We start from the raw sequence: 27806 nt of genomic DNA on the forward strand, positions 1-27806 counted from the left end.
CGCACGGCGTCCTGCTGCTGGAGGAGAGGCTGCGCATTCATAGGCACAATCAGACACTGGGATTTACTTGTTCCACACACAGTTTCACTGCGTTTTATTAGTTGTGCGCAGAGACGTGCATGTCGGATCAAACAAACGGGGATCTTGTTAGGGGTGTTTAAGTTGCGCGCTATGGCGCATGTAAGCAAATCCTTCTTGCCAATCCAGCTGTGCGCCTAGAACATATTGGCGAAACAACTGAAACCTTTACAACATCAGGGGAAACGGAGAAGAGGATGACGGCTTCATATAACGGATCCAACATAACGACGAATCACACCAACCAGTTCGTCCAGCCGCCATGGCGCATCGCTCTCTGGTCTGTTGCCTACAGCTTCGTGCTGGCGGTGGCGGTGTTTGGAAACCTAATTGTGATATGGATCATTCTTGCGCACAAGCGCATGAGGACAGTGACAAACTACTTTCTGCTGAACCTGGCGTTTTCGGATGCGTCAATGGCTGCTTTCAATACTTCAATAAACTTTATCTATGCCGCTCACGGGGAGTGGTACTTCGGGGAAGCCTACTGCAAATTCCACAATTTCTTTCCAGTCACATCTGTGTTTGCAAGCATCTACTCAATGGCGGCAATAGCTGTGGACAGGTGGGTTTTATAAAATGCAGTAAAAAAAAAAAAAAAAGTTAAACAGATAATGTTCTGTTGCTCCACATGCACCTCATACACCAATTCGTTTTTTATTGGTCACCGGGTAAATTGATTAAGGTCTTATTTTAGGTTTACCAACAGCCTTTAATCAGTTTCTGTCATTTTTTTTTTCAATATTGGAACAAATAATCACTCAGTGTGAGGATGTTATACAAACACTAGAGTTCAGACCCTTCATTCAGCAATGGGAATATATCCCACTTATGTGCACAGTCTTATTAAATGCAACTAATAATCAGAAAATAGAATATTAGAAAACACACAGGATGAAAGATAACCTTGACACTTTAATCTGGATCATTTTATTTCAACCCTGAGTTCAAGCAGCACTTGTGGGAATGTGAATTAAAATCAGTGTCTTGCTTCAAGTCAAAATGCGTTTTGCAAGGCAAATGAATGTATTAACTTGTTCCCTTATAGAAACTGATTTGGAGTCCTCACCAGTTTAGTCTGATGCCTCTGTTATCAACTTCATCTTTGTCCTTTTTTGTTCCCACTCTCTGTCCCTGCTGTTACACGTTTTTTTTGTTTGTTTTTTCCCCAATTCCCAATGGAGTAGTCAAGTCGTGATTTGCATAATTGTATTGGAAAGGCAGTTCCTCAGGGGGGTGACTGCCATCTCATACACCTTGAGCCTGTTTCATAGATTTAGTTTTACATTTCAATGCAAGTGAATCAGACTGAAACAGTTGTTTTGGACAGAGTCTGTGCTGCAGTGAATGACTCTGTGTATGCCAACACCCTAGAAAAGATTGCCCTTTCCTCCTACACGCTCTGGCTCTCTTGCTTTCTGCCACATGCACATCTTTTCCTTTTTTTCTTTTTTTTTTTGCTCATTCACACGTCCTCTTTTCTCCGTTGGTTCGTTTGCAGTCTTTCTCTCTGACAACCCTTGTGCTTTCCATTAATGTGAGGATGCAGTCAACACTATCACCAGGGCTTTGAAACTGATCAGTGGACCATCATACATCATAATGTTTGAATAAAGGGATTAAACTGATGAAAGAAGTAGCCACAGGCTGAACATAATGAAAAGACAAAATCATGTGAAAGCTGCAAGCAAGTGCAGTGTGTGTCTACAGCTAGTGTTCACGTGTCACAGTGCGTTGTGTTATTGTCTGAGGTGTTTTCTTCCTCCAGTGCTTCTTCTTGTCGCTCAAATGGAACAATGTAATTCCTCAGGCCGTGCTCATTTTGGCTTCTCTCAACAACGACTTACATGCCTTTATATTTTTGGTCCACAATGTCCATTCAATTTGTCATCTGTGTACAGAGAAAGAGAACATCGGCATGACCTAGATGATGTAGATGTAACCTCCGGTCATGCTTTTCGTAACCCCAGTATGGTGCTGTCTCCGCTCTGATGTCTTGAAATGGCATGAGGCCACAGTTCATGATCATCTGTGAATTTGTCCTTCCTGCTGAGTCTCTCAGCTGCCAAGTGTGTTTCCTTGGGCAGCGGAAAGAAAAGAAAACAGGTTTCTGTGTGAAAGGTAACACCACTGAAGATTTTACAATGTCCCTGTGGTCATTTTTTTAAACAATTTTTTATACCTCATATAATTATTTGATTATTGATTATTGATTTTATTGATTAGCATTCAAATTCAAATCTCAGTGAAAACAGTGAGAAAAAAAAAACAGTGAAAACAGAACAAAAATCTACCATAAAGAAAGAAAGCATGAGACAAGGCTAATCAAAAGGTATTGGCTGAAGCATTTGCTTATTACGCCAACCCTTTTCTGTTGTCTCCCTAAATGTTCTTCGATAGATATCAAAAAGGTGTACACTTGTGTTATTTTATTTAGGTTTTTCATGTTTGCTCACTGCAAGTCCATTCCATCAGCTGACATTGTGCTCTGGAACATACTTGATTTAATTATATTTTGGAGGTCAATATTGTAACAGAAATTAATTTCTTAAAAGCTTATGTACAATTTAATTTTCTTTGTTTAAATAGCTTTAATTGGGAACACTTAACATAGCTTTTACTAAAGAAAATGCAATGTTGTTCAAATGATAACAATATAAAGAAAAAATGAATAGAAAACCATGGCTAGTAAGGATTAAGTACAAATAACAATTAATGATTCCTTTGTGATACTCTAAAGTGAGGTTTGCAGACTGATTAAACATTTTTCTTTCCCTTGAGGACTTTTGAGAGAGCACTTGAAATGTACCTCTGTACATTATTTTTGGTCTGGACTCTTCATCTGAGGTAATCTCTGCTAGTTAAGCACATGCTGGTGATTGAGTGAATGTTTACTTGGTAATAAAACAGTGTTGTGACATAGCTTCAAAACAATATGCTTTCCAAAAGCTGTCCTGTGTAGCTTCAGGCATGACAGGCTTCCGAGTCACACCCAGTTCTGTTGTCTCCCTAAATGTTCTTCGATAGATATCAAAAAGGTGTACACTTGTGTTATTTTATTTAGGTTTTTCATGTTTGCTCACTGCAAGTCCATTCCATCAGCTGACATTGTGCTCTGGAACATACTTGATTCCACATTTAACAAGGTCCAGTGAGAAGCAATAAGTTCCAAACAATTACTGGTGAATTTGCTGTTATCCCCGAGAGGGTTGTGGTCACTGGAGTGAAAGGACAAGGCCTATTTTTTTTTTTTTTTACCATCCTATGAAGATTGAATTAGCAGCTCTAAGCCCCTGTGATTGCCTATTGAAAATCATGTAACATCCTGAGCTGAGTTCATGAAGATGGTAATCTCCTGTCAGTGTTTCACTGTGTCAGTCAAACAAAATCTCATCACAGCTTTTTAGGAATGAATAATCCATCAGCTTCCCCGAAATTCAAACACCCCCATGTAATTGGACTTATACAAGACTGCCTTGTAGAAAATGAGGTATATTTTTAATGTTGAAAATGTCGTTGAATCATAAGTTGAATTAATGGGCGATTCAGTCAATTCCACTTGTGCATTAGTGACATTTTCCACTTTAAAATTATACTTTATATTCCAGCAGCTTGTTGAAGTTAAATGCTTAGGTAAGAGAATTTTTTTTCTTTATTGCATACAGCAAATAGACTTGATGCTATCTTTTAAATTTCACACTTTCTCAAATAATTACTTTTGAACTGTGAAATATTGTTTCATGTTTGCCTCTTGAGTCCTCTTAAAATCCTTGACATGAAACAACTTCAGAGTGTATAACGACCACTGATTTGAAGACAAATTTTGAGATGTTACGATCTGTAAAAAGTAACTGCAATAAAGACAAAATAATAACATTAAGGATGTGTTAACTCTGACATGTACGTCAGCAATTAAATAGAAACACAGAATTCTCTTTTTAACCTCTTTGCTGTAGGTACATGGCCATCATCCATCCTCTTAAGCCTCGACTGTCAGCGAAGGTCACCACAGGGGTTATTGTTTGTATCTGGAGTCTAGCTATAGTTTTGGCTTTCCCCCTCTGCTACTTCTCAACCATCCAAACCATCCGAAGCATACCCCAAAGGACTGTCTGCTATGTGGCCTGGCCCAACAGGAAGGATGACTCCTTCATGTGAGAAAGATTTATCTGTTTTTTCTGCTATGTCTGATGTTTGAATGTGTTGGATGTACTTATACAAATAATACAAGCAAGATGAAATAAACTAATAAATCCCATCCTTCATTTTAAACATCACTCAGTACATTTAAACAAAGTAGAGCAGAGCAGTATTGTTGGAAACACTACAGGGTAGTGTTCCCGTTTGAGCATTATGTGTGCTAAGCTCAGCAAAAAATAGCGATTTTACAACATATTGATTTAATTTTTGTAAGTATATAGTTGTACAGTGGTAGTTTTGTTTAAAAGGTAAAGACAGTATTTGACAGTATGCAAGTATTTGGAAAACATAAACCCTATGACTACATCTGATGAAAACTTGTGCCATTGTCAGAAAAATGGCAAAATATGAAATATTGCAGTGTTTACTGTCGTATTCATTAGCATTATGAGAGTAAAAAATAGCATTCCAGAGAAATTATGTTTTTTTTCAGAGGTAAATAAGAATAGAGAAGCATTCAAAAAATGCAAAATATAGTAAACACACCAAAACAATTTGTTAATTTATTGTCTTTTGTTATTTTTTCTGGAAGGTAGCACCAAATGCAGTCATTTGGGATTATAGTGCAAGTGTTCCCATTTATCAGTTGCAACAGGAACTAAGAGCACAGAGGTGGACATGTTTATACAGCATGAAACATATACTATGTGTGAGTTATGTATGATTATTTTTTAAGTGTTCCCACTTCTTTGACAATTTTTATACCTTCTTCTTAGGTATCATATCATAGTAACAGTGCTGGTGTACTTGCTGCCCTTAGTGGTGATGGGCATTACTTACACCATAGTGGGGCTGACACTATGGGGTGGTGAGATCCCTGGAGATTCGTCTGATAACTATCATGGACAGCTCCGGGCTAAAAGGAAGGTAAGCGAGCTTACAGGGGAAATAATACACCAGCATCTGAAAAATCAAGATATGACCTATGGGAACCCAATTTGCAACTGTGAATGTGATAACTGTTGAATGCTTAAAGGCAGAGAAATGGGAATAAGTATTTTTCTGCCACTGAGAATCCTGAAGCTTCAGAGTACTTTCATCTTGCTTCTGTTTTATAATCTAAAGTAAGCCAGGATAAGGACAGCAAACCCTGCTGCGTATATTTGTCTTTACTTTGCTCAAGCTAGAAACCATTTCAGCATGCACCAAGGCAGAGGAATTATGCAGCAGTGCACATACATTTAGGATTTGTATTTAAACTTTTGTTTTTTTTAATGATATAGTCACTGTAGATGAAACGTTTATTGTTGAATGAGGGGAAGACTCTCAGACTGCCACCAAACTTAATTATTTTCTCTGGGCCTATTTTGTGTACTTCTTTGGACATGCCATGGTTAGTGTAGCGTTGCCTTGGAATAAACATCCAGTGGAAGTGGATGACAAATAATTTTAACCTTGTAGTCTCCATTAGACAATTTAAAGTTGTGAGAATGCAGCTGTTGTTAAAACACACCATATTTCACAGGTAGCTTGTTCTGCTGCCTGCTGTCAAAAATAATGGATTACTGCTGTAAGGCTATTGATGTAGCACTTTTCTTCTAATGACTGTAGCTCCAGTGACTGTCCAACCAACCAGTGGGTATTAATTTTGAAAACGTCATTCACTTCAATTGCCTAAAATACTGAAAAAAATGCACACAAAAAGAAAAGAGAGAGAGAGAGAGAAAATAACACAAAGCAGATCTTCAAACTGCTGTAGAGGTGATTGTGATAAATTAGGTTTGTCATAATATTTTTAAAGTACAGATTACAGCTAGGTTAGAAGGACCCACATAGACCCATATTTGTATAACAAATGTGTGTATCCATATGGATATATTCAGTTATTTATAAAATAAATATTATTGGAAATTGTACTTTAATGCAATTTAAACTTGGACTATGTATACGTTTCATAGTTCTATGTTTTTTTTGTTTGTTTTTTTTAAATATCTGCTAGTCTGCTCTAGTCTCACTTCAATAAGTTTGTATTGGCTGTACTTTGGGTGGTTTTTTTGGGGACCCAGTTAGACAGATGTAGAGCCTGGCAGCTCGGCAGGCAGCCGGCACGCAGGACCACACAACACGCCGGCCTCTGATGGAAGAGAGGCCGGATCAAACAGCATGCCAACCTTGGGCTTGGCAGGACTCCCGCACACTTTGACCTCTGTCTCCAGCTTGGCAGGTCCTGCAGGTGCAACAGACTCCAGTGACAACGCCGCTGTACCAGGTGGCACCGCTGTACCGGGTGGCACGGCCAGTCCCTCCGCCACCCGGACCTCTGGGCTCAGGCCGAACTGGTCCCCCGTTCGCCTCATCCTTCGCCTCATCCTCCACCTCCGGCTGGTGAGGTTGCTTGCGTGCCTCATCCTCCACCTCCAGCTCTGGCTGCACAGGTTGAGGACACAATGGTTCCTCTGCGGCCCTCCTCCGGGGAGCTGGAGCAGGTGCAGGCACCTGCAAGGCTCCAGGTGCTCCCACCCAAGAAGTGGGTATGGGCGCAAAGGCAGGCTGCGTCCTGGCTGGCCCCACTCTGCTGGCCCCCTCTCCTACACTGTTGGGGAACGCCGGTGGGGGTGGTGGCAGTGTCGAAGTCCAGGCGCCAGCCAAACACCAACAACAACAATTTAAAGACAGGACCCAGTTTCCATTTTATGCGACAATTGGGGATGTCCCTCAGGTGCGTCTGCCTTCCCTGCAGCGGCACCGCAGACCACGCCCCACTACAAAGGCATTTTAAAAAAGCAACCATTGTTGGCTCACCCACAACTATTATCTAGCTAATGCTGCTGCACACCGATTATGCTTTGGTTTAGCTTTGGACCTTTTTCTAATTTTGTCAAAAACATTTAATTCTTCTTCAAATAAAATGTCTATTTGCTAACAGGCATGATCTGTTATTAATGCCTTTCACGGTGTCTTCACGGTGCCAGCAAAATTATATCTATGAAAGAACAAAACATATTTACTTTTCTCAGACAACACTAATAAAGGTAAATATATTGGATAGATTAGAAATCACTGGAGGAGATGTAAGGTCCACTCAACAGTAGAACAGTCATTACATTTACTAAATGATGTGCTTGTAATTTTATAGATAGATAGATAGATAGATAGATAGATAGATAGATAGATAGATAGATAGATAGATAGATAGATAGATAGATAGATAGATAGATAGATAGATAGATAGATAGATAGATAGATAGATATGTCTGTACGGGGTTTTGTACATAGACATATTCAGATTTGACCCCAGACATATATTTTGTTCACTTGTTTTAGAGCAGAATTGTTGAAATCTTAATTTTACCATTTAATTTTTTTGTTTTTTGTAATTGATGAAGCACTGTTCTGTTCTCATTGCTGGTTTACATGGTACAGTGTGTTTATCTGAGCACATGAATGTCATGCAGGTTGAGAGTACAGTGCTCTGAGTCTCTGGTCAGAATAGATTACACAAAGGAGAGAACAGCACCAGGCTTACAAGCTAATGTTTTTATGGTACTCCAGGCAAAACATACTAAATAAATAAATATATATATTCAGCTCAGTGAGCCGAATCAATTTGAAAACTCATAAAAAAAAAATCAGCTTGGTGACTGGCACAGAAATGTAAATGAATCTGATGGAAATATTGTTGTGTCTACAGCTAAATAGACACTATAACTAAAACTCATTTGAGTAAGTAAATGCAGATGGTGTCAGGGTTCCTGTTCCTAAAATGACTTCATGTTTTTTTCATGTTTTAAAGGATTGTGTCGCCTTTATGAAAGTGTTATAGACAATGTACATAGAAGATGTCAAACTGTGCATTGTGAACCCATTTTAAAGGAAACTCAACTCCAAGTTGACCTTAAATTGCTTTCAGCTCTTCATGGTATTAGTGAACAAAGCTATGGCTCATTAGCTGTGTCCCAGTTTAGTTTTACTTATTAATTCTGAGCAAATTAAATTTAATGGGTTCACAGTGGAAAGGCTTGTCAGTACGCATTGAGTTTAACTTTTTTTTGAGCATGCTGACCATGAGCTTTGCAGTCAGTTCACTGCACAATAAACATGATTAGCTCCATAAACGTGCTAAAAAATGAAAGCAAATACAAAAACATCAGGTAGAATCAGTTCAATATTTTCTGGAATCACTCACAATTTTCTTTTTCTGATTGATGCCCTCTGCGTTGTCTGCCACATGGCCATCGTGCTGGACCAAAACTAGTGTTAAAATAATCAACTGTGGCCGTCACTGTGAGAAAGAAACTGGGATTGTTTTATGTGTAAGGAAACATCAAGCACAACTTAGCTCGACTTAAGCTTTCCTAACTTTGTAACATAAAATCTAATAAATAGATACATCCAAGAATACAATTTTACTTAATTGTTGGAATTTAAAAATGAAATAATAAATGAAAACAGACCCAGGATGAATACAGTGTAAAAAATGAACTTATGTTATTTGCACTGCTCTTATTTCAATCATTAGTCTGCAAACTGCTGTTATTTACAGTTACAGTTGTGTATGTGGAGACTGAGGTTAAATAATATGTGACTGATTCGACATAACAAGTTATGTTATGATAAGTAAAATAAAATAAAAGCTTTTTTCTAAATGTTACACCAAATAAATGTCCCTCTAACTTCTTAGACGAACGAGCAAGTAAAAACATCCTGTTGTCAGAGCTTTTCAGTCATATCAGCTCACTTTGACCACAGTGAAACAGAATTCTAACTATAGCCAAAGATAACTAGAGTAAATATAAAATCGATTTTTAAAAAATGATAATTTCATTTGTTAAGGAGAAAAACCTTCCTGTATGAAAAAGTATTTGCCCCTTAAACCATATAAATGACTGTGCAAAGCTTGGCAGCTTATTGCATTTAGCCTATTTCACTTTCTTAGACAGCATCTAATTAAGTGATTTCTTAAATCAACAGGTCTGGCCTGAGCCTGGCTAATGAAAGTGGATTCAACTTTCCAAATATAATGTTGTTAATCACAGTTAATTCATGATTTAATAACAGAGGTCAATTAATTTCGTCACATAATGCCAGGCAGGTTTGGAAAGCTTTTTTTCCTTTGTAAATGAGGATTTTTTTTTTTTACTAAGTACCTTTTGCATTTTCTTGGGTTAACTTTGTCTGTAATACCAAATTTTATTTGGTGATCTGAAACATGTAGGTGTGACAAATATGAAAAAAAGCAAAGAAAAAAAGAAAGAAATCATGAAGGGGAAATACAAATTTAAAACGTTATTTTCAGACAGGCCAGGGAAAAAATTCAAGCCAATTTATGGCCCTTAATATTTGTTTTGTAATTAGAGTGAAAAAAGTATGTGTCAGGGCTGGACTACTGTGCGACTGGGAAGTTGCAAGCCTGTAACCATGTTTCTGTCATTTTGCTCATAAACCAACAACACAGATTGAATTTATTTTGTTTGTTTGTTATACAGTCTGCAGATTTAATGTAATCTTACAATTAATCAGGCTTAATCTGAGAGAATGTTTCAGTGCAAAAAGAAATTATAGTGACATCTTACTACAAAGATCATAACGTAAGCATGTATGTCTTTTCCCTGTTTTGTCCAAGACGTTTCACTGAATCTGGATGAGACTGATTAAGTAAACTACCACAGGAACTATGTGTAGTAGCTTATCTCAGAAAGGAAAAAAAACGTTATTTTCCTTGTTGTTATTGGTAACACTTTCCTCTTTACTCAGAAAAAAAATTCTTATTACTTACATATATTACTTATAAATTTATATTAATTGACAAAAAACCCCGGTAACGGTTCACATCCATGAACATAGATTCCTTTTTCATCATAATTTCACAAACAGCAGGGTGTTATAGTACCGTACAGACAACAACGCAGCTACTGCATCTTGCTCATTGCTGTCAACTCCTCAGCTTTTACAAGACGGTTCTTTTGCAGCGGACTAGCTCTGCAGGTTTGCTTTGGCAGAGTTTTTACACACCCATAAAGTGGAGTTGTTCCTCTGGCTGGAACTGAACCAGTGACCTTGAATGTGTAACTCAATATATCATCTTTAAAGCAGAGGTAAAAGGAGAATACCTACTACCTGATAAATTGCTCACTTACTTAAAATTATCTAGCAAAACAATGTCCTCATCATCAGCCAAATTATACCTTCGCTTGAATGAATCTTAATACTTTGAACTGCCGAATCACGTCTTTCTTTTTCACCGCATTTCTGGAGCATCTCATGACATGATTTGCTCACATCTTTCTAATGCCAAACTGCCTTCAGCGGGTCTTCTGCCTGAGCGCCAATCAGCATGCTAATTAACATGATAAATGACAAAGCTAATATGAAAGTTGTTTGTAGGTATGATTTTTTTTTCCATGTTTACAATCTAATTTGTTTGTTAGGTCAGCAAGATCTGCTATTTAGTACTAAAGACAAGGTATATCTACTAATATTAGCTCTGTAAAGCTTTGACATATTAAAAATTTAGCTACATGTTAATGCTATCATCTAGAAACTTAATGTCCAAACTCAGTGAAAGAAATGTGTAACAAATATTAATTATGCTTCATGCAAAACCTGAGGGGGACCTCACATAAGTCAAATACAAGTGTATATTTTAGTCTGGACCAGAGAAACAAACTGCAATAAAAATACCTAATAAATACAGAAATGATTTGACAGTGTCTTGTTTGTTTGAACCAATCATAAAAAAGACACATTTAAGCTCAGTTTTGTAATTTTTCATCCTAATAATAGATTTCCTGTGCAACAGGTCTGCGAGATGAGACAAAGCAATAAAAGAAATCTTGATTGTGTGCATCATTTCTCATCGTTGTGATGAAAAGTGGATTCACACTGCTGCATTGTTTTGAGTTAATCCATTCTTCTGCAATCACAGCACCATGGGTACTCTATTTTAAGCTCATGCCTGGGGCTGTGCATTGAAAATGTCAGTCTGACACATGAAACACTAGTGACCTGTCGCAAGACCGCTGTGCAGTCCTTTAAGGTAGTTTGTGCTCAGTTTTTCTTTCTTGGTAGAGTCTTGAGAATGATACGTGAGAAGGTAAAGATCGGTGTGGATTACATTACAAGATGAGTTATTTGTAGATATTCAGTACAGCAGTGTTAACCTGTATCGTGTGCAAGTGTAACACTAACATCAGCAATAATGAAATGTTTTAATCCCATCTGGGTTCATCCATGGCCTGAGAGAGACAGTCATACAAGCATCAGTCAGTGTGGAGGGTTATGCTACAAAAGCTTTATTAAAGGTCATTAATAATACCATATAACTTTGCTGCTTTGTTTTGTTTTTTGTTTTTTTGAGTGCATGCTGACCTTAAGGTGTGTCACACTCTTTCTTCTCGTCAGTGACTGATCAAAACAGCAATTAAATATCGGCCTCACACCTTGACAAGGACTCCAGCTGAAGCCCTCACTGCAGGCACAAATCATGTGCCTGTGGTACCTTGAGTCTCCCTTTCTTTTATCTACATTTTGTCTGCTCTCAAAATATCGTTTATTATTATTATTGTAATTAAATATATTATTACATTATTCTATGAATATTGTTGCTTTAAAGCTTTACTGTTTATATACTAATAGTTCTCACAGCTGCTAATATCTAAACTTCATTCTAGGTCATTAGTAATCATTATTTTCTCGTTCATTTTTTCATTTTATTGAATGAGTTTCTCTGTTGCTTAATCAGTTAATCAATATTGTGTTTTATTCAAACTCACTATTTGGCGATATCTGTTCCACACGAAGCATAACTCATTTTAGTTTCATGCTCAGTAATGTGTGGTTATTTACTAGCTTAATGAAGTCCAGTGTTAGGGCAAACCCCAAGACTGTTTTGGTGGTTTACGGTCTAACTCTAAATTATTCATATCTCACTAGCTTTATTACTTTTTGGGTTTTTTCAAAAGGAACTGAGCATTAAATCAAAATGTCCCATTTTTTTTTGCACATTTCCCACTTTTCATTTTATTTAGATGTGAAATATTGTGGTAATGGAGATTTTTAAAGAAAGGTTCAGTTAGTATGTTCACTTTGGCTTAATTTTGTTTTTGCAGTTAAATTATGTATATAACCTATATATGTGATATAAATATATATGAATTGAATGTTGGTGCTGGACTGTGTGCTACATTTGATTCCCACTCTGTGCTCCTCAGGCTGATTTCCACATTGCAAGCAACATATTTTTGTGCTTTTCTTCCTCTACAAGCTTCACACCAACAGGGGACCAAGTACACGCCTGCAATACAGCATGTAATGTAATATTCAGTGAGAAAGGACCACTTTCATTTAGTCCCTTTTACATGTCTTGATATAAAATAGCTTAAAGGTTTCACAGGAATGCTACTGTACGCCAATTTAGGCTTGACTAACACAATGTTTTTAAGATGTAATACTGAATACAAACACTTGAGATTCTACTCTTAGACAAACACATGTTTGGTCAGAAGGCTTTAGTGTCATATTTGAACACACTGGGTTCCTTTTACATCCATCCAGATATTCGTCTTCTGCAGCTCATCTGCGTCTGGCTTGCAACAACCTACTCAATCAATCAATCAAAGCTTTATTCGTCACATGCAGGTTGCCCTGCAGTGAAATGGGACCCCCCCCCCCGACCTTACACATATAGCACAAACATTACATGGGGATACAGGTCGGAGATTGGTAGAATCAGAGAAAAAACATTGAAATGTACACTACAATGGGGAAAGTACAAGAGGAAAGAAAGAGACCCCTACTCATGCTATGCTTCCATGGGACAGCATGAGAACAGGAAACAAAAAAACTCCTCTGCACAAAAAAAAGCACATAAATGTCCACAGCACAACATTGTGAAGACATGACAAGCCACAGGGGTGGGTGGGGGGTGAGGAGTAATCCGAAGCGAACACAGCAGCCGCCCTGCACAGCGCTACCATTCCAGCGTGGCACACAGACCCGCCGTGTAAACAAGCATTGAAGGCGTTGGAAAGGGAGGGGGGATGAGTGAGTGCCTATCAGTGTAAGTGTATGTGTGTGCGTGTCCATAGTTCAGCTGAGACAGTGTCCTTCGGCCTATCAGGCTAAGTAAACAGTCCTCCAGCCAATCCAGGTGTCCTTGCATGGGATGGGAAGAATAGCCGTAGCACAGTCGTTATCAGGGAGTGATTGTTCGGCTCCAGCCTTGGGCCTGCAGCTGGCGCCGTGATGGGGATCCGCAATGTTCATGTTGATTTTGTTAATTTCCATGCGAGCAGCCCAGGAGAATTTTCAGGCTGCTCTTTAACACTCCGACGCTGGTCTCTCAATCTTCCGTTGGAGAGTCGCGAGCCTCCCCATGATGGTATCAAACTTCTGTTCCATGGTGTTGTCATTCTTTTGATTCTGAGACCTCACAACTGCAGTGATCCGTTCCGCGATGTCTTCCAACTGTCGCTCAAGGGTCTCATTTTGAGCAGGCCTCTCTCTGATGTATCCCCCCATACGCTCAATGGTGTTGTTTTGAGCCTTCACAGCAGCTGTAAGCATCTCCAAGGTGTTGACCATATTACGTTCGTTGTGAGAGGTTGCGCCTCGTTCCATTGCGATTCCAGCGGGCAGCCTTGGGGGGGTTTGAACAGCCGGTTCCGTTCTACTCTGGTGTTCCTGGGAAATCTGAGATATTCCCAAACCAACCAACAGATATAACCACTCCATGTCCACTCATGTCTTCCCCAGGGCCTCCTTCAGTTAGACCAAAGCACATTGCCTAGGAGGCATCCGAGGTAAATGTTGAAACCACCTCAGTTGGTTCATTTCAATATAGAGGAGTACTATTCTGCACTCTTAGTGTGTTTGGAAATAATCTAGAATAGCATTTTACTGAGGTTAGGTTAGGTTAAGTTGGGAAAATCACTGGACAAAAAGTCTTAACTATGATTAAAAAGAAAAGTATTTTTGTCCAGCGAAGGCTAGCTCCTGTTAGCAATAATTAGCAGTTTTGGTTAGTTGTAGAAGAAAACGCTATTGAATCGCGTTAGTAAAAGATCAAGATATGGGTTAAAATGCAGTCTTCCCATTATCAAACGCTGATTTTCTTCATTAGCACTCTGTTCAAGATGGCGCTGGAGTGACGGCAGCCTTTCCAAGTAGCTCTGCAACACCGCACCTTTTTGTTAACTTTAACTTTTTAGACTAGGCTTTTCAAACTTTTTTTCACCTTCCTCTACTTATACCTCTTAGATATAGCGATACAAGATGGATAATGCACTTTTTAAAACTTCTGGAACCAGTTCCTTCATCTATTCGAGAGCGGAGCTGCTGGCACTAAAAACAAAGGGACAGACCGGCATGCGACACAACATCCCGGCCGAGCTAAAGAGGAGCTACAGAGGCTGCAAAGCTGGAGCGAGGAGAGCGGATCACCGGAGGCGATTCAAACCATCAATCCCGACAGTGATCATGGGCAACGTGAACTCGTTACAGAATAAGATTGACGAACTGTGCGCTCTGAACAACCACAGACTATACCGTGAGTGCAGCTTGTTTATCTTCACGGAGACGTGGCTAACCGAGCTAACGCCGCAGGCTAACGTAGACCTATGCGGTTTCACATCCGTGAGAGCCGATAGGGACACGCAGGCCAGCGGAAAAAGCAGAGGTGGGGGACTCATTGTCTACGTTAACAACAGATACTGTAACCCTGGACACGTCTCCGTTAAAGTTTCGGTATGCCGTCCGGACCTGGAGCTGCTAGCTGTTAGCTTGCGGCCATATTATCTACCTCGGGAGTTCAGTCATGTGATCTGTGTGTGTGTTTACATCCCTCCGAGGGCCGACGCAACAGCTGCCTGTGAGAAAATACACACAGTCACAGCAAGACTTCAGACACAAAACCCCGAGGCTTTCATTATTATATCTGGAGACTTTAACCATGCCACACTGGACTCTACTCTGGCTGCTTTTCACCAGTTTGTGAATTGTCCCACAAGAAGCAACAGGACAATTGACCTACTGTATGCTAATGTGAGAGATGCATACAGAGCCACCCCCCTCCCCCCACTAGGGAAGTCAGACCACAACCTGGTTTACCTACAGCCACAATACACACCCCTCGTCCAAAGGCAGCCGGTCACAACGCGCTCCATCCGGAGATGGACCCCAGAAAAGGAGGATGCTCTGAGGGACTGTTATGACACCACAGACTGGGATGTGCTCCTGAGCCCACATGGTGAGGACATAGAGGGGGCGACACACTGTCTTACAGACTACCTCAACTTTTGTGTGGACACGGTCGCCCCTGCTAAGACGGTACGGTGTTATCCTAATAACAAACCGTGGGTAACACAGGAAGTCAAAGCTGTCCTCAACATGAAGAAGAAGGCTTTCAGGAGCAAAGTGAAGGAGGAGATGAAGGCAGCACAGCGGGAGGTGAAACGCTGCCTGAGGGAAGCAAAGGACACCTACAGGAGGAAGGTGGAGCAGAAGTTGGAGAGGAACAATATGAGGGAGGTCTGGAATGGTGTGAAAACCATCACAGGCCACAACACCAAGAAAAGCACAGTGGGGGGGACTGTGGAGAAGGCAAACGAACTCAACAACTTCTTCAACAGGTTTGACCAGCCCACAACCCCCCCACCCTCACCTTCACTACAGAGTCCAATCCCCACTCTCCTACCTCCCTCGCTTCCCCCCCTTCCTGACACCATGACACCCCCCTCCTCCAATCCCTCTCTCAGCAGCAAGACATCTCCCCCCCTCCCCTCCTCCCAAACATCTCCCAGTGTCACAGTGGATCAGGTCAGGAGACAACTGAGGAAGCTTCGCCCCAGAAAGGCAGCAGGCCCAGACAAGGTGTGTCCTAGGATGCTAAAGGCGTGTGCTGCTGAACTTGGGGAGCCGCTACAACGAGTCTTCAACCTCAGTCTGCGACTGGGGAGAGTGCCCGCCCTATGGAAGACATCCTGCATCGTCCCGGTCCCCAAAAAGAACCGGCCCAATGAGCTGAATGACTTCCGACCGGTGGCACTGACGTCACATCTTATGAAGACTCTAGAGCGGCTCTTCCTCAACCTCCTCCGACCACAGGTACAACATGCCCAGGACCCACTACAGTTTGCATACAAGGCGGGTGTCGGAGTGGAGGATGCCATCCTGTACCTCCTACACAGAGCCCACTCACACCTGGATGGGGGAAAAGGCACGGTCAGGATCCTGTTTCTTGACTTTTCCAGTGCCTTTAATACCATCCGGCCCTGTATGCTTCAAGAAAAACTGAACAGGATGGAGGTGGACCCCTGCCTGGTGGCTTGGATCTCCGACTACCTCACCGACAGACCACAGTACGTCAGGCTGAAGGACATCACGTCTGACACAGTGGTCAGCAGCACAGGAGCACCACAGGGAACTGTGCTGTCCCCTCTTCTCTTCACCCTGTACACCTCTGACTTCTGCTACAACTCTGAATTATGCCACATTCAGAAGTTTGCAGACGACACAGCCATCATGGGGTGTATCTGGGATGATCAGGAAGAGGAGTACAGAAGTCTGGTGAGGAACTTTGTCGCATGGAGTCACACAAACCACCTGCAACTCAACACCTCAAAGACTAAGGAACTGGTTGTGGACTTCGGGAGGTCTAGAGCAGGTCCACTGCCGGTTCAGATAGAGGGGGAGGAGGTGGAGGTGGAGGTGGTCAACAAGTACAAGTACCTCGGGCTGTGGGTGGACAATAAACTGGACTGGTCATGCAACACAGAGCACCTGTATAAAAAAGCCCAAAGCCGACTGTACTTCCTCAGGAGGCTGAGGTCTTTTAACATCTGCAGGAAGCTCCTGAGGATGTTTTACCAGTCGGTGGTTGCTGGAGTACTTTTCTATGCTGTGGTGTGCTGGGGGAGCAGCACAGCAAAGAAGGACTCATCCAGGCTGGAGAAACTGATCAGGAGGGCTAGCTCTGTGGTCGGCATGAAGCTGGACACTCTGGTGACAGTGGCAGAGAAAAGGACATTAAAGAAACTGATGGACATTATGGACAATGCTGGGCATCCTCTGCACACGGCCATAAACAACCAGAAGAGTCTGTTCAGTGACAGGTTGCTTCTCCCAAAGACAAGAACTAACAGACTTAAAAACTCCTTTGTCCCACACGCCATCAGACTGTTTAACTCCTCTCTGGAGGGGAGAGGGAGGGGAAACAGGAGGACAAAGGAGGGAACAACTAAGCTGTAGTGCCTCTTCACCTCACTGTGCAATACCTTGTGCAATACTTTTGTAAATAGTCAACGGTGCAATAGACTCAATATTTGAAATGTGCAATTCACTTGTATTTTTATTTTTATTCCTATTTATTCTATTTATCCCCTTCGTATATTTTATTTATATTGTCTCTGTATTTATATATATGTGTGTGTGTATAACTCTGTAACTTCTGTCGGTGCTGTGCTTTTTTGGAAATCGAATTTCCCAGAGGAACCCACCCGAGGGATTAATAAAGTTCTATCTTATCTCTTATCTTATCTGAGGGGGCTTTTGAAGCCAGCATCAACCAATCAAGGTCCTGACCATGAGGATTTGATGACTTGAGTGTTGCACTGGGCTCTTCAGACAAAAGGGCCCTACAGGATAGTAACTGCAGGTGTCAGACTGTCTTTTGTAGCTGTCTCAAAAGCATTTAGTATCTTTTCTCAAGATAAACCAGAGAAAATATGTTGAGTCCAAATCTTAGACACTGATTAAATCATATTATGATTTTCCTTAGATTTTTCCTATGTTTTGTCATCTGCCTTCCTGCTACCCTGCTGTTAAAGGAAAATGATCGTACCCATAAAAACAATTTTCTTTAAATTGAACAGAATTCACTCAGTCTTTCACACACATTTCTCAATTATGTTTTGCATGGGGTAGATTTACTGCAATAAGCTGTTAGTTGTTAAGAGGCTATATCTATCTATCTATATATTTAATATAAAATAATACATATATATGCGCTTTAGATTGGATGTCAAGAGGAGTTCAAGTATTTAGGAGCCTTGATCACAAGTGCGGAAAGTGTTGAGCAGATGATTGACAACAAGCACCTCAGTTCGTCGGTGAGCGACTTGTTTGTCACGGTGACTGCAGAGCAGAGCATGAAAGCAAAGCTGTCAATTTACTGGCTGATGTGCAGCCATAAGCTGTGGATAGTGATATAAAGAATGAAATCACAGATACAAGTGGCGGAAATGAGATTCCTCTCAAGAGTGTCTGTTCTCACCCTGAGAGATAAGGTGAGGCTCAGTCACTAAGGAGCAGAGATGAGCAGCCGCTCTTCCGGATCAAAAGTAGTCATTTCAGGTGGTTTAGGCATCTATATAGAATGACTCATTCAGGCATTTCCAAGACATGCTGGTGAGATCATGTCTCTGAGATGGCATGGGCACGCCTCAGTGTTGAGCCAAGACAGCAAAAAGCAGAGGCTGGGGGGACAAAAATTTAAGGTTACTTATACTGCTATTTAATGATCTGAGAGGGAGTAAAGAATAAATACAAAGACAGAATTCAAAGGCTTAGTCTACCTGTGATACAAAGTCCACAAGTACAAATAGTTGAATGTCACTGCTTGTACAGTAGAATAACAAAACTGTATTTCTTTCTTTCTTTTTTTTGTAGGGTTAAAAATATCTTTAATCTGGAACTTAACCTGTTCCAAGCATAAATTACATATCCATGTACATGGCGAGGTAAGCCACCTTCATGTTACAGAAGCCCCAGGATTAATCCCAAGAGTCACCTGGATAAGATGAAATGCTGCTTCGTAGTGTAGGCCTCCAGTGCAGATGGATTTGTGTCTCCTCCTGGGATCAAACCAAGCACGTAGAACACAATAATATGGAACTACTGCCTCTAATTTCTCATAGTGCTAAGTGTGTTTGTTTGTTTTTTGTTGTTGTTTATGTTGTGTGTGTGTGTGTGTGTGTGTGTGTGTGTGTGTGTGTGTGTGTGTGTGTGTGTGTGTGTGTTTTAGATGATTTTTTTAAATACTGGTATTAGACTGAAATCCTTTTTTCTTTAGGAAAATGTGTCTTGTCTTCCTCCCCTCACCCCAAATGCTCCTCCCTGATCCTAGTTCTGCCAGCAGTTCCTTTCTGTTAAAAGGGAGTTTTTCCTTCCCACTCTTGTCAAAGTGCTTGCTTGAATATTAGACTGAATACTTTACTCTTGCAGTTGCTGCCTTTATAAGTAGCCTGGTGCTAAATTACTGCCAATACTGTGAGCTCGGTTTTAAATAATTGTTGTTACATCTTACTTATTGTTTTCGCTGGATTTCACTTAAATTTAACATGACTGTTACAAAGCATATGATTTTAGGTATGAGCCCCTGTTTGTCCTCAATTTTTCATTCTAATATTGTCTGATGTCACTTTGAATTCAAAGCTCATTTGAGTACACTGCTAGACAGAATAAGCCCTTTGTCCCCATATATTCTCTTTCCTTTCAATAACCTCCAAAACACCCAAGGTAGAGTATGTAGAAATAAACCTTTTGCACTCTAGCCATTATTTGTTTCAGTCTCTTGTGCGTCACAGAATATCCTTTTTAATATTGTTTATGGACCATAGTTGCATAAGGAAGGGACTGTGGGTTATTTTTACTGCACACAAAATGTTGACCACTGTGGACTACATTTTACTGTAAAAGCTTGAAAAACAAACTCTGTCCTATACTCATTTACCAAAAAGGTGCTTTTTTGTACTTTTGTTTGATGCCCAATGGTACAGATACCTAATCTTCAAAGAAATGCTTTATATTCTGTTCCCCCTTTAATATTATGTTTGTTAACATAATAGTTCATTATTATTATTTAAAGCATACTTCTTAAAGTAAATATTTAAGTTTGTGTGATTACGTTTTCTGGCCGTCCAAATATGGACCATTTAAACAAAATAAGAGAATTTAGCAAATGTGTCTGTCGTTCTGTTAAGTTATGAGCATGTTTAGCCTGAAGAGGAAGTGCCTGTTTGGCTTTGCCTTCCAAGGTATATTTGCAAGAAATCAAAAAGTGCAGCAAGATTTTTAACAGCTGTTCCTGTAGTGTTCACTGAAAGCATTTCAATTCAGCTCAATCGAGTTCAAGTGAATTACTTCATATATATAATTAATATAACACCAAATCACAAATGCAGCCACCTCAAGGTGTTTTATATTGTAAAGTAAAGATCCTAAAATGATACAGGGAAAACCTCAACGATCACATGACCTCCTGTGAGCAAGAAGTTGGAGACAGTGACAAGGAAAAACTTCCTTTTAACAGGAAGAAATCTCTGACAAAACCAGGCTCAGGAAGGGGCACCCATCTGCCAACTCAAACCAGTTCGAGATGAGGGGCAGAAGGCATGCTGGTAAACACAGAGAGATTGACAATGATTCTAAAAGACTGTATGTTTTAAAGATCTTTAAAGGAAGAAAATAGGTTTGAAAACTGGCTCCATAGGCAATGCAAGAAAGTCAAACACAACTAAAAGATGGACAAGAATAATAAATAAATAACAGCATAGACCATAAGATATAAATGGTAGTAGTTACCATCAGTTAACACGTTCGAAATCAAAATGGATAGAAGCAATGGTTGCCACTATGTCTTGCTCTTTTATCTTCTGTCATCCTTTCAAGGCTCTGTGACACACAAACAAAATGTCCAGCCTTTTATAAATGTAGAGAGGTCCTACAAATAATCTAGTGTAAAATAAACTTTGGAGTCAAAACCTTCCCCTCAGCTTTTCCCCATAAATTACACCGCTGGAGGATTCTTTTGCTACAGATCATTGTACATGCAATGGAAACATTTATACTTACACACACAAGGTCTTTTATTGGTCTTTTGACTTGTTTAAGTTGTATTATATCTTTTGGGTATCATCCTTCATTTAATGTAGACACTGTCATTAAATAAAACAGCAACTAAGTGTTTCAACCCTGTTCAGCAGCCACCTAGTAAGGTTTACCACATAGTTTGTATTATGCCATAAACTTCTTTTTAAAACATATACTCAAAACAAAGGGTTCCAAGACTTTGTTTAGATTTCAGGGAGGACTCAGACATGTCTGTTTTGTATCTGCAAAGCTTTCTGCTCATGGTGCCTCTCTAGCCTCTCTCTGAAGAAACAAAGTATTGGAGATTTTGTTCCTGGTAACCACCCAGATACAATCCACTGCAGTTCAGAATTGCCTGAACTGCCATCAGTCAGGCAAAAAAGTAGGTTTTCCTCTGACTTGATTTTTATTAACCTTTATTTTTCAATAAATGTAGCGTGTTTAAAATGGGCATATTGATATGGTTTGATTCAATTCTTAAATGGTTCCAAATGCAGGATGTCGCAAAAGTGGAAAGGCATGCAGTTAACAAAGGGAATTTAATAAACTTACAAAAGATAAAACAGTGCATTCATACCGAAGCTTTAGGTAAAATGAAAAAACAAAACAAAAACAATAGCTCAATGATCTGAAGTTATCTGGAAAAAAGACAGGACAAACACACAAAGAAGCGCAATTACCAAAATAAAACAGGAAGTAGAAACAAGGAAGGCAAGGGAAGTAACACATCAACAAAACAGAGATAGATAAAAGAGAAAAGAAAAACTGGAATGCTGGGGGAAATATAAACATGCTAAAACACTTGACTGATATAGAATCCTAGATGCTCAGTGGTCCTGGGTCTTCTTTCTCATTTGTTTAAATTTTTGTGATGCTCCAAATGTTTTCAATTTGTGAAAGAATTGAACTGCAGGCAAGGCAGTTCAGCACCTGGACTGTTCTTCTATGAAGTTGTGCTGTTATTCTGAAACCTATAAATACCTCTCAGCATTGATGGTGCCTATTAAGCCGTCAATTCCATTACGACTTTTGAACTGAATGGTCATAACGAGTCTCTTGTTTTTAGTCTGGAGGATGCAGAGTCTATTTTTCAAAAAAGAAGAAGAAGAAAATTATGATTTGTTTGACCACAGACTCACAGACAGTGTTCTTGAGTCCATGTAATGATCTTCATGACAGATTTCTCCAGATTTTCTTCAAATGTCATTCAATTCAAAATGATTTTATGAAATGTTTCAGTTGAAAAAATTCTGAATTACATTATCATTGTTATTATTATTATTAGCATTACTCCATTTCCATGTATAAAAAGCAGAAGTAAGGCCAATTAAGGAATTGTTATTGCCTCAGTCTGATCCAGGGACATTTAACGTTAATTTTAGCATCTCTTTTCCCATAACAGAGTTGGCAGAAGAGTTATTTTTGGTACTAATTATTTGGTGTTTCACGTATTTGTGTGATAGTCCTATTACAGCATTACAGTAATAAAAGTATAATTTGCCTGCTTTTGGACTGAAGTTATGTGCACCGTATTCTTCTTTCAAATGATTGTCATTTATCTATGCTTTTCATCATTTTGCACTCTCTCTGTTTCAGGTGGTTAAGATGATGATTGTTGTAGTGGTGACGTTTGCCCTCTGCTGGCTGCCATACCATGTTTACTTCATTGCAACAGGTCTCAACAAGTTTCTGAGCAAATGGAAGTACATCCAGCAGGTATACCTGTCGATCATGTGGCTTGCAATGAGTTCCACTATGTACAACCCCATCATCTACTGCTGCCTCAACAGCAGGTGGGTAACAACAGTGTTGCTAATTTAGCATTGCTACTTAACGAGACAACAAATGTGCAACTAATTTTGCAAAGGCACCTGATGCATGAGGGAATTCATTCAAGGTCTTTTACACCTGTATTACATAATGATTTGATTTTTCAATATATTTTTTGGCATTTTAACTTTATTGGCTTTATTGGATAGACACAGCGAAGACTGACAGGAAAGCGGAGGGAAAGACAGAGGGGAAGGCATGCAGCAAGAGGCCACGGGTCGGACTCAAACTCGGGGTGGCCGCTTTAAGGCACGCGGCATATGGTCACCTGCTCATCCGACTGAGCTAAACTGGCGCCCATAATGATTGTTGTTTATATTGAGATGAAAGCAGTTAAGGGATTGTCATTCCCTCAGTGCATTTGTATGATGACTAGGAAGGCCTACAGTGTTATCTAATGTTAGCTATGCAAAGTAAGCTTCTCTATCCAAGAAGTATCATAAGCTACTTATCATAAATAAGTCAGCTAATGCTTAACTGTTAGCTAACTCAAGTAGCTGTGTTTCAGTAGTAATATATCAGTTGCAATACTATTGCCTGGGGGAATGCTACCTCCAAAATAACATTTGCTATGCTAGCCACACTTGGTCAACAATGCAGAACAGACAACTACGTTGCAGCTTCACATCTAGCATCCCTACTAATAATGACAGACACCACTTCACTTCCCACTAAAGGCAAAGGTGAAAATGAAGACATGACCCTGTGTCTGTGTCGATAAGATACAGAGTGTACTCATAATATGTGTCTTGAAACTCATCAGAATTGCCCTTGAATCTTAAGCCAACTGCAGACACTGTCCTAAGGTGCTTCAACACTGACTGGCCTCTCAGACAACCTTGTCCTGACACATAACTTGGGGCAAGCAACTCATCAGTGTAGATTGGTGGGTGATGATGTGTTTGTCGGATCTTCTCATCACTGATGACCATGATCCACTTGTGGCCACATTGAGTCGTGGCCACAGGCCTCAAGAGCAGCTTCGGCAAGTGATAGGTCATTGGGTACCTGAGGGTTGGACTAGAGGATGTTTGTGTTACCACCACTCAGTCCAGGCTTGGGACAGTTATAGTTCTCAGGTACAAATTCAGTGGCCTCATTACTCTCTTCACCAAGGAGAAAAATGACCTTCTTGGTAGTTTTCTCAGAGGCTCTTTGGAGCAGCTGTCTCCACAACCCCTACCACTCAAATGACAGGGTATTTAAATCTGCACAGCACATATACTGATGCTGATACTAGTTTCTCCCAGTCAAAAGTGGAGATACTTTCAAGTGCCAGAAACAGAAACAGTTGTCTCAACGGTGCCACCACTCTGCCAAAGATGAATTCAAAAATGAAAAATAGACCAAAAAGGCATTTCTATAAAAGGTTTTGGTGACTTCAGAGAGTGATAGCATTCTCCAGATGGATGGATGAGTGGATGATACAGAGCCAGCTGTTCTGCACCTCACTATGCAGAAAAACAATTTCCTTCATGCATTGCAGACCAGCCTGCCACCATGGTCACTGAGAATAGAACATTCAAAACACAGAGACACAAATTGGCTTATGAGAACAACAATAACCAAGTGATACAGAAAGCAGTTTGCTGTATGCCTTCCTCACCTCATACGGTGGTTCATTTACAAGCCAAGGAGGGGAACACTTGCTTTTTCAATTAGAAGAAATTATGCAAGATTTAACAGAAATAAAGGCCAATTAAATGACAAATGAACTCATTTTTTTGTCATGTGTTTTTCTCTCACTACAACAGGTTTCGAGCAGGCTTCAAGCAAGCATTTCGTTGGTGCCCTTTTATTAAGGTGTCCAGCTACGACGAGCTGGAACTACGCTCTACACGGCTAACCCAAACACGCCAGAGCAGTATGTACACACTGACACGGATGGATAACACCATGGTGGTAGTTTATGACCCTGCTGAAGGTGATGGCAGCGCTGTAGGTGGCACCGGAAGGAAGCATTCCCTGCCTGGTAGGAAGAGAAGCTACGTCACTTCTCGGCACACAGAGATTGCTGGTTGCAGCGACACCGCTGTGAAAACACAAAATGGAAGCGCTCCCAGCGCTCAGCCTGAAGAATTCCCTTGAACATGAGCATTTCCAGATGTGTGTGTACACAAAACATTTCCATGTGTAAAGCTTTATACGCATGCATTCTTACACCGCAGATGTACAAAAAAGTGCGCACGGTGCTTGGTTAGCTTAGAAATAGAAATACTGAGAGCAAAAAGTTTAACTCTTGTTCATTCAAGTTCACCCTTTGATACAAATCACTGTAAGAAGCATTTAAACACAGCCATCTGTCCTACAGCTCATTCAGTTGATGATAAAATTATTCAGTTCTGATGGAGATCAGATCAAAAGCCTGTTTTTTATTTCACCCCATAACAGCTGTGAACTTCACAAAGGATGGGCGTTAATGGCTTCAGGAGAAGCCATGAACGAGTGGCTGCAGAGAGTCACCAGCGGAACAGCTGCTGATGGAATTCTTTCTAGCACTACATGGCTCTGTGTGTAACTCTTGGTTATGCAACTGTTTCCTGGTGACCTACAATAAGCCAGAGGAGAAATCCAGTTCATTTCCACCATGTCAATAAACAGGCAGCTCAATGAGCTTACTGAACGCAAACTAGCCATCTAGGAGCTAGGGCGTCATTGTTTTATTTATATTTTTCAGTCAAGTGAAAGGAAAACAATACAGGAAGTTGCATGGTGACGTGCAATATATAAGGATAGCGTTGTTCCGCTACCGGTGCCACTGCTGTTTTAACGCTGTTTCCCTGTGTTGCATGGAAATTGTTGCTTGTGTGAACATCAAGTGCTGAGATGGCACCAGGCAGTACGACAACCTCTGTTGTGTTGAATTTACAGTTTACAGTGGAAGCATACTGTGGCAGATCCTCAATGACTCAGCATTCATCAAGTCTCAGACATGAAAATTTTCATATTTTTGGTCTATTCATAGATTTTGCTGTTAAGAGATTAGATTTGTCACTTGTTTTGGTAATCAAGCATAATCATAGTTTTGGTTTCCTATTGAACATACCGAGCTTTGGAATAAAAAAAAAAGATTTTGTGATCAAAGCTAAATACAGTTTTGGTATTTTGTCATTTATATTCCATGTTGATTAACACATAGCGAACAGATATTCAGCTGTCACATAGTATAGAAAAAAAAAACCAACTTTTTTTTTTTTGTAAATCAACCAGAAGGTACAGCCATACAAACACAACACAAATGTCCTTAATTATCCTAAAGAGATTTGAATGTTAATAGACTCATGAAAGTATTTTCAAAGAATGTGAAAACATATATGCTGTGCATTTTAGTGTTTTGCATTTTTAAGTTGTCCAATCATTTTTATTGAGGTTGGTTAAATATTGAGACGTATTAATCAAAGTATTTTGCTGTTTCTGTGTGTAAATAATGTGTTTGTTTGAATGTACAGCACGGTGTGTGCCTCTCTCTGTTCAGCGGTGACTAAATTGTTTGTTGTGTCTTTAAAGTTTCTTTCAGCATGGGTCTCTTTCTTTCTTCTTGGTGTAAAAGCAGTATACTATATTTTAAACACTTAATTATTATTCCTGGTAAATGTCAAGTAATTTGTTAATATGAGAATGAATAACTTTCTAATTCGATATCACATTTCTTATATAAAGGCCTCCAAAAGATTTCTCATTGCTCTGCTCTGTGAGTACTAATATATTTGCTTGTAGCTTTATTGTATATTGATCTTCTTCGTCGCATTATGAGTGTTTACAAGTGACAGAATATGCTTATGATGAAATGTAGCTGTGACTTATTGCAATTTTTAAAAAGACGTTAAATGTAAAAAAAAAAAAAAAAAAACCACTACAAAAGATAGCCAGAAAACTTTTCAGTATTACTGTTCGTTTATACAAAAGATTATTACTGTGCTGTGCTGCATCCAAGAATAATGTTTTGTGCAGTTTGCTTTGCCACATACAGTACATTGCAACATTTGATTTTGCAGTTACAAGATTGTTTGCGCTTTATTACTCATCTTGCGTTATCTTTTCATTATTGTGATGAATTTCTGTGTCGACGTAAGCCCGAGTGTTTCAATAATTTAAACATGTCCTTTTGTAAAAAATTAGCTTACTCAGTTTTGAGAAGTGGGCTACCACCTTTGCACAAAAAATAAACGAGAAACAATGTACTTGCTGGCAATCAGAGATTAAAAAACACGTCAAACTATATTTGATGTATGCATGTGTAATGCTAAACATTACTCTCTGCAGACATAATCGCTGCACAGCCAGAGCGTTGGCACAGCACAGACCTTAATTCTACTCTCTGTCATTATGTCAGTTTTGGTGCCTGCAGCTACTAAACAATAATTCACATCTATTTTGTGGTTTAGCAGCTTCTGTCTGATGATGAAATCCAGTGCAAAGATCAGTCCCTATGAAAGGAAAAATCGACAGCACAATGTTACAGATTTTAACATTAAATTCAACTTTAATAAACAGCCAGTGTGTGTTGTGTCCTCTGTCTTGTTATATAGAAGTGTTTAACAAACCAGACAAATTTATTACAGTGGGGGGGAAAGGGGGTTCAGTGCCAGGTACTCATCTGCCTTCTATCTCTCAAGGGGACCATTCAAAGCTGTTGATGCAATTTTTCAAAATGATATAAACCTATAAATGGGTCTACAAACTGCCTTCATGACAGATATCACAGGGGAGTAAATGTGATAGGCCTTGTGGGCGTAGTAAAGTCTGTATGAGTTTGGCTAAAGGGGAAAAAAAATAACAGTATTAAGGCAACTTGAAGGTGACAAAAAAACAGCTTTGAGGTAGCTTATTGAGTTTTCACAGGGAGCTGGCTAATAGTGTTTAGCTGTTTTGAGAATGAGTAAATGAAATTC

The 27806-nt window shown here is 39.8% G+C and overlaps 1 protein-coding gene across 1 annotated transcript; it reads left to right on the forward strand.

The window, feature by feature from the left end:
- Positions 1-27403, forward strand: tacr3a (tachykinin receptor 3a). The gene is made up of 5 exons (XM_085459265.1): positions 1-643; positions 4035-4232; positions 4995-5145; positions 22681-22877; positions 24669-27403. The coding sequence occupies exons 1-5, from the start codon at positions 276-278 to the stop codon at positions 25000-25002; spliced, it is 1248 nt and encodes a 415-aa protein (XP_085315391.1). The 5' UTR covers positions 1-275; the 3' UTR covers positions 25003-27403.
- The last annotated feature ends 403 nt before the right edge of the window (positions 27404-27806 follow it).

This window comes from Copadichromis virginalis, linkage group LG6, assembly GCF_057382275.1.
Source record: "Copadichromis virginalis isolate Kocher_CV1m ecotype Utaka linkage group LG6, C_Virginalis_male_GT1.1, whole genome shotgun sequence".
Taxonomy (NCBI): Eukaryota; Metazoa; Chordata; class Actinopteri; order Cichliformes; family Cichlidae; genus Copadichromis; species Copadichromis virginalis.

Coding starts and splice junctions, on each gene's coding strand:
- tacr3a (XM_085459265.1), top strand. CDS start 276: ATGACGGCTTCATATAACGGATCCAACATAACGACGAATCACACCAAC. Junction 4,233..4,994: donor AGGAAGGATGACTCCTTCAT/GTGAGAAAGATT, acceptor CCTTCTTCTTAG/GTATCATATCATAGTAACAG. Junction 22,878..24,668: donor TACTGCTGCCTCAACAGCAG/GTGGGTAACAAC, acceptor TCACTACAACAG/GTTTCGAGCAGGCTTCAAGC.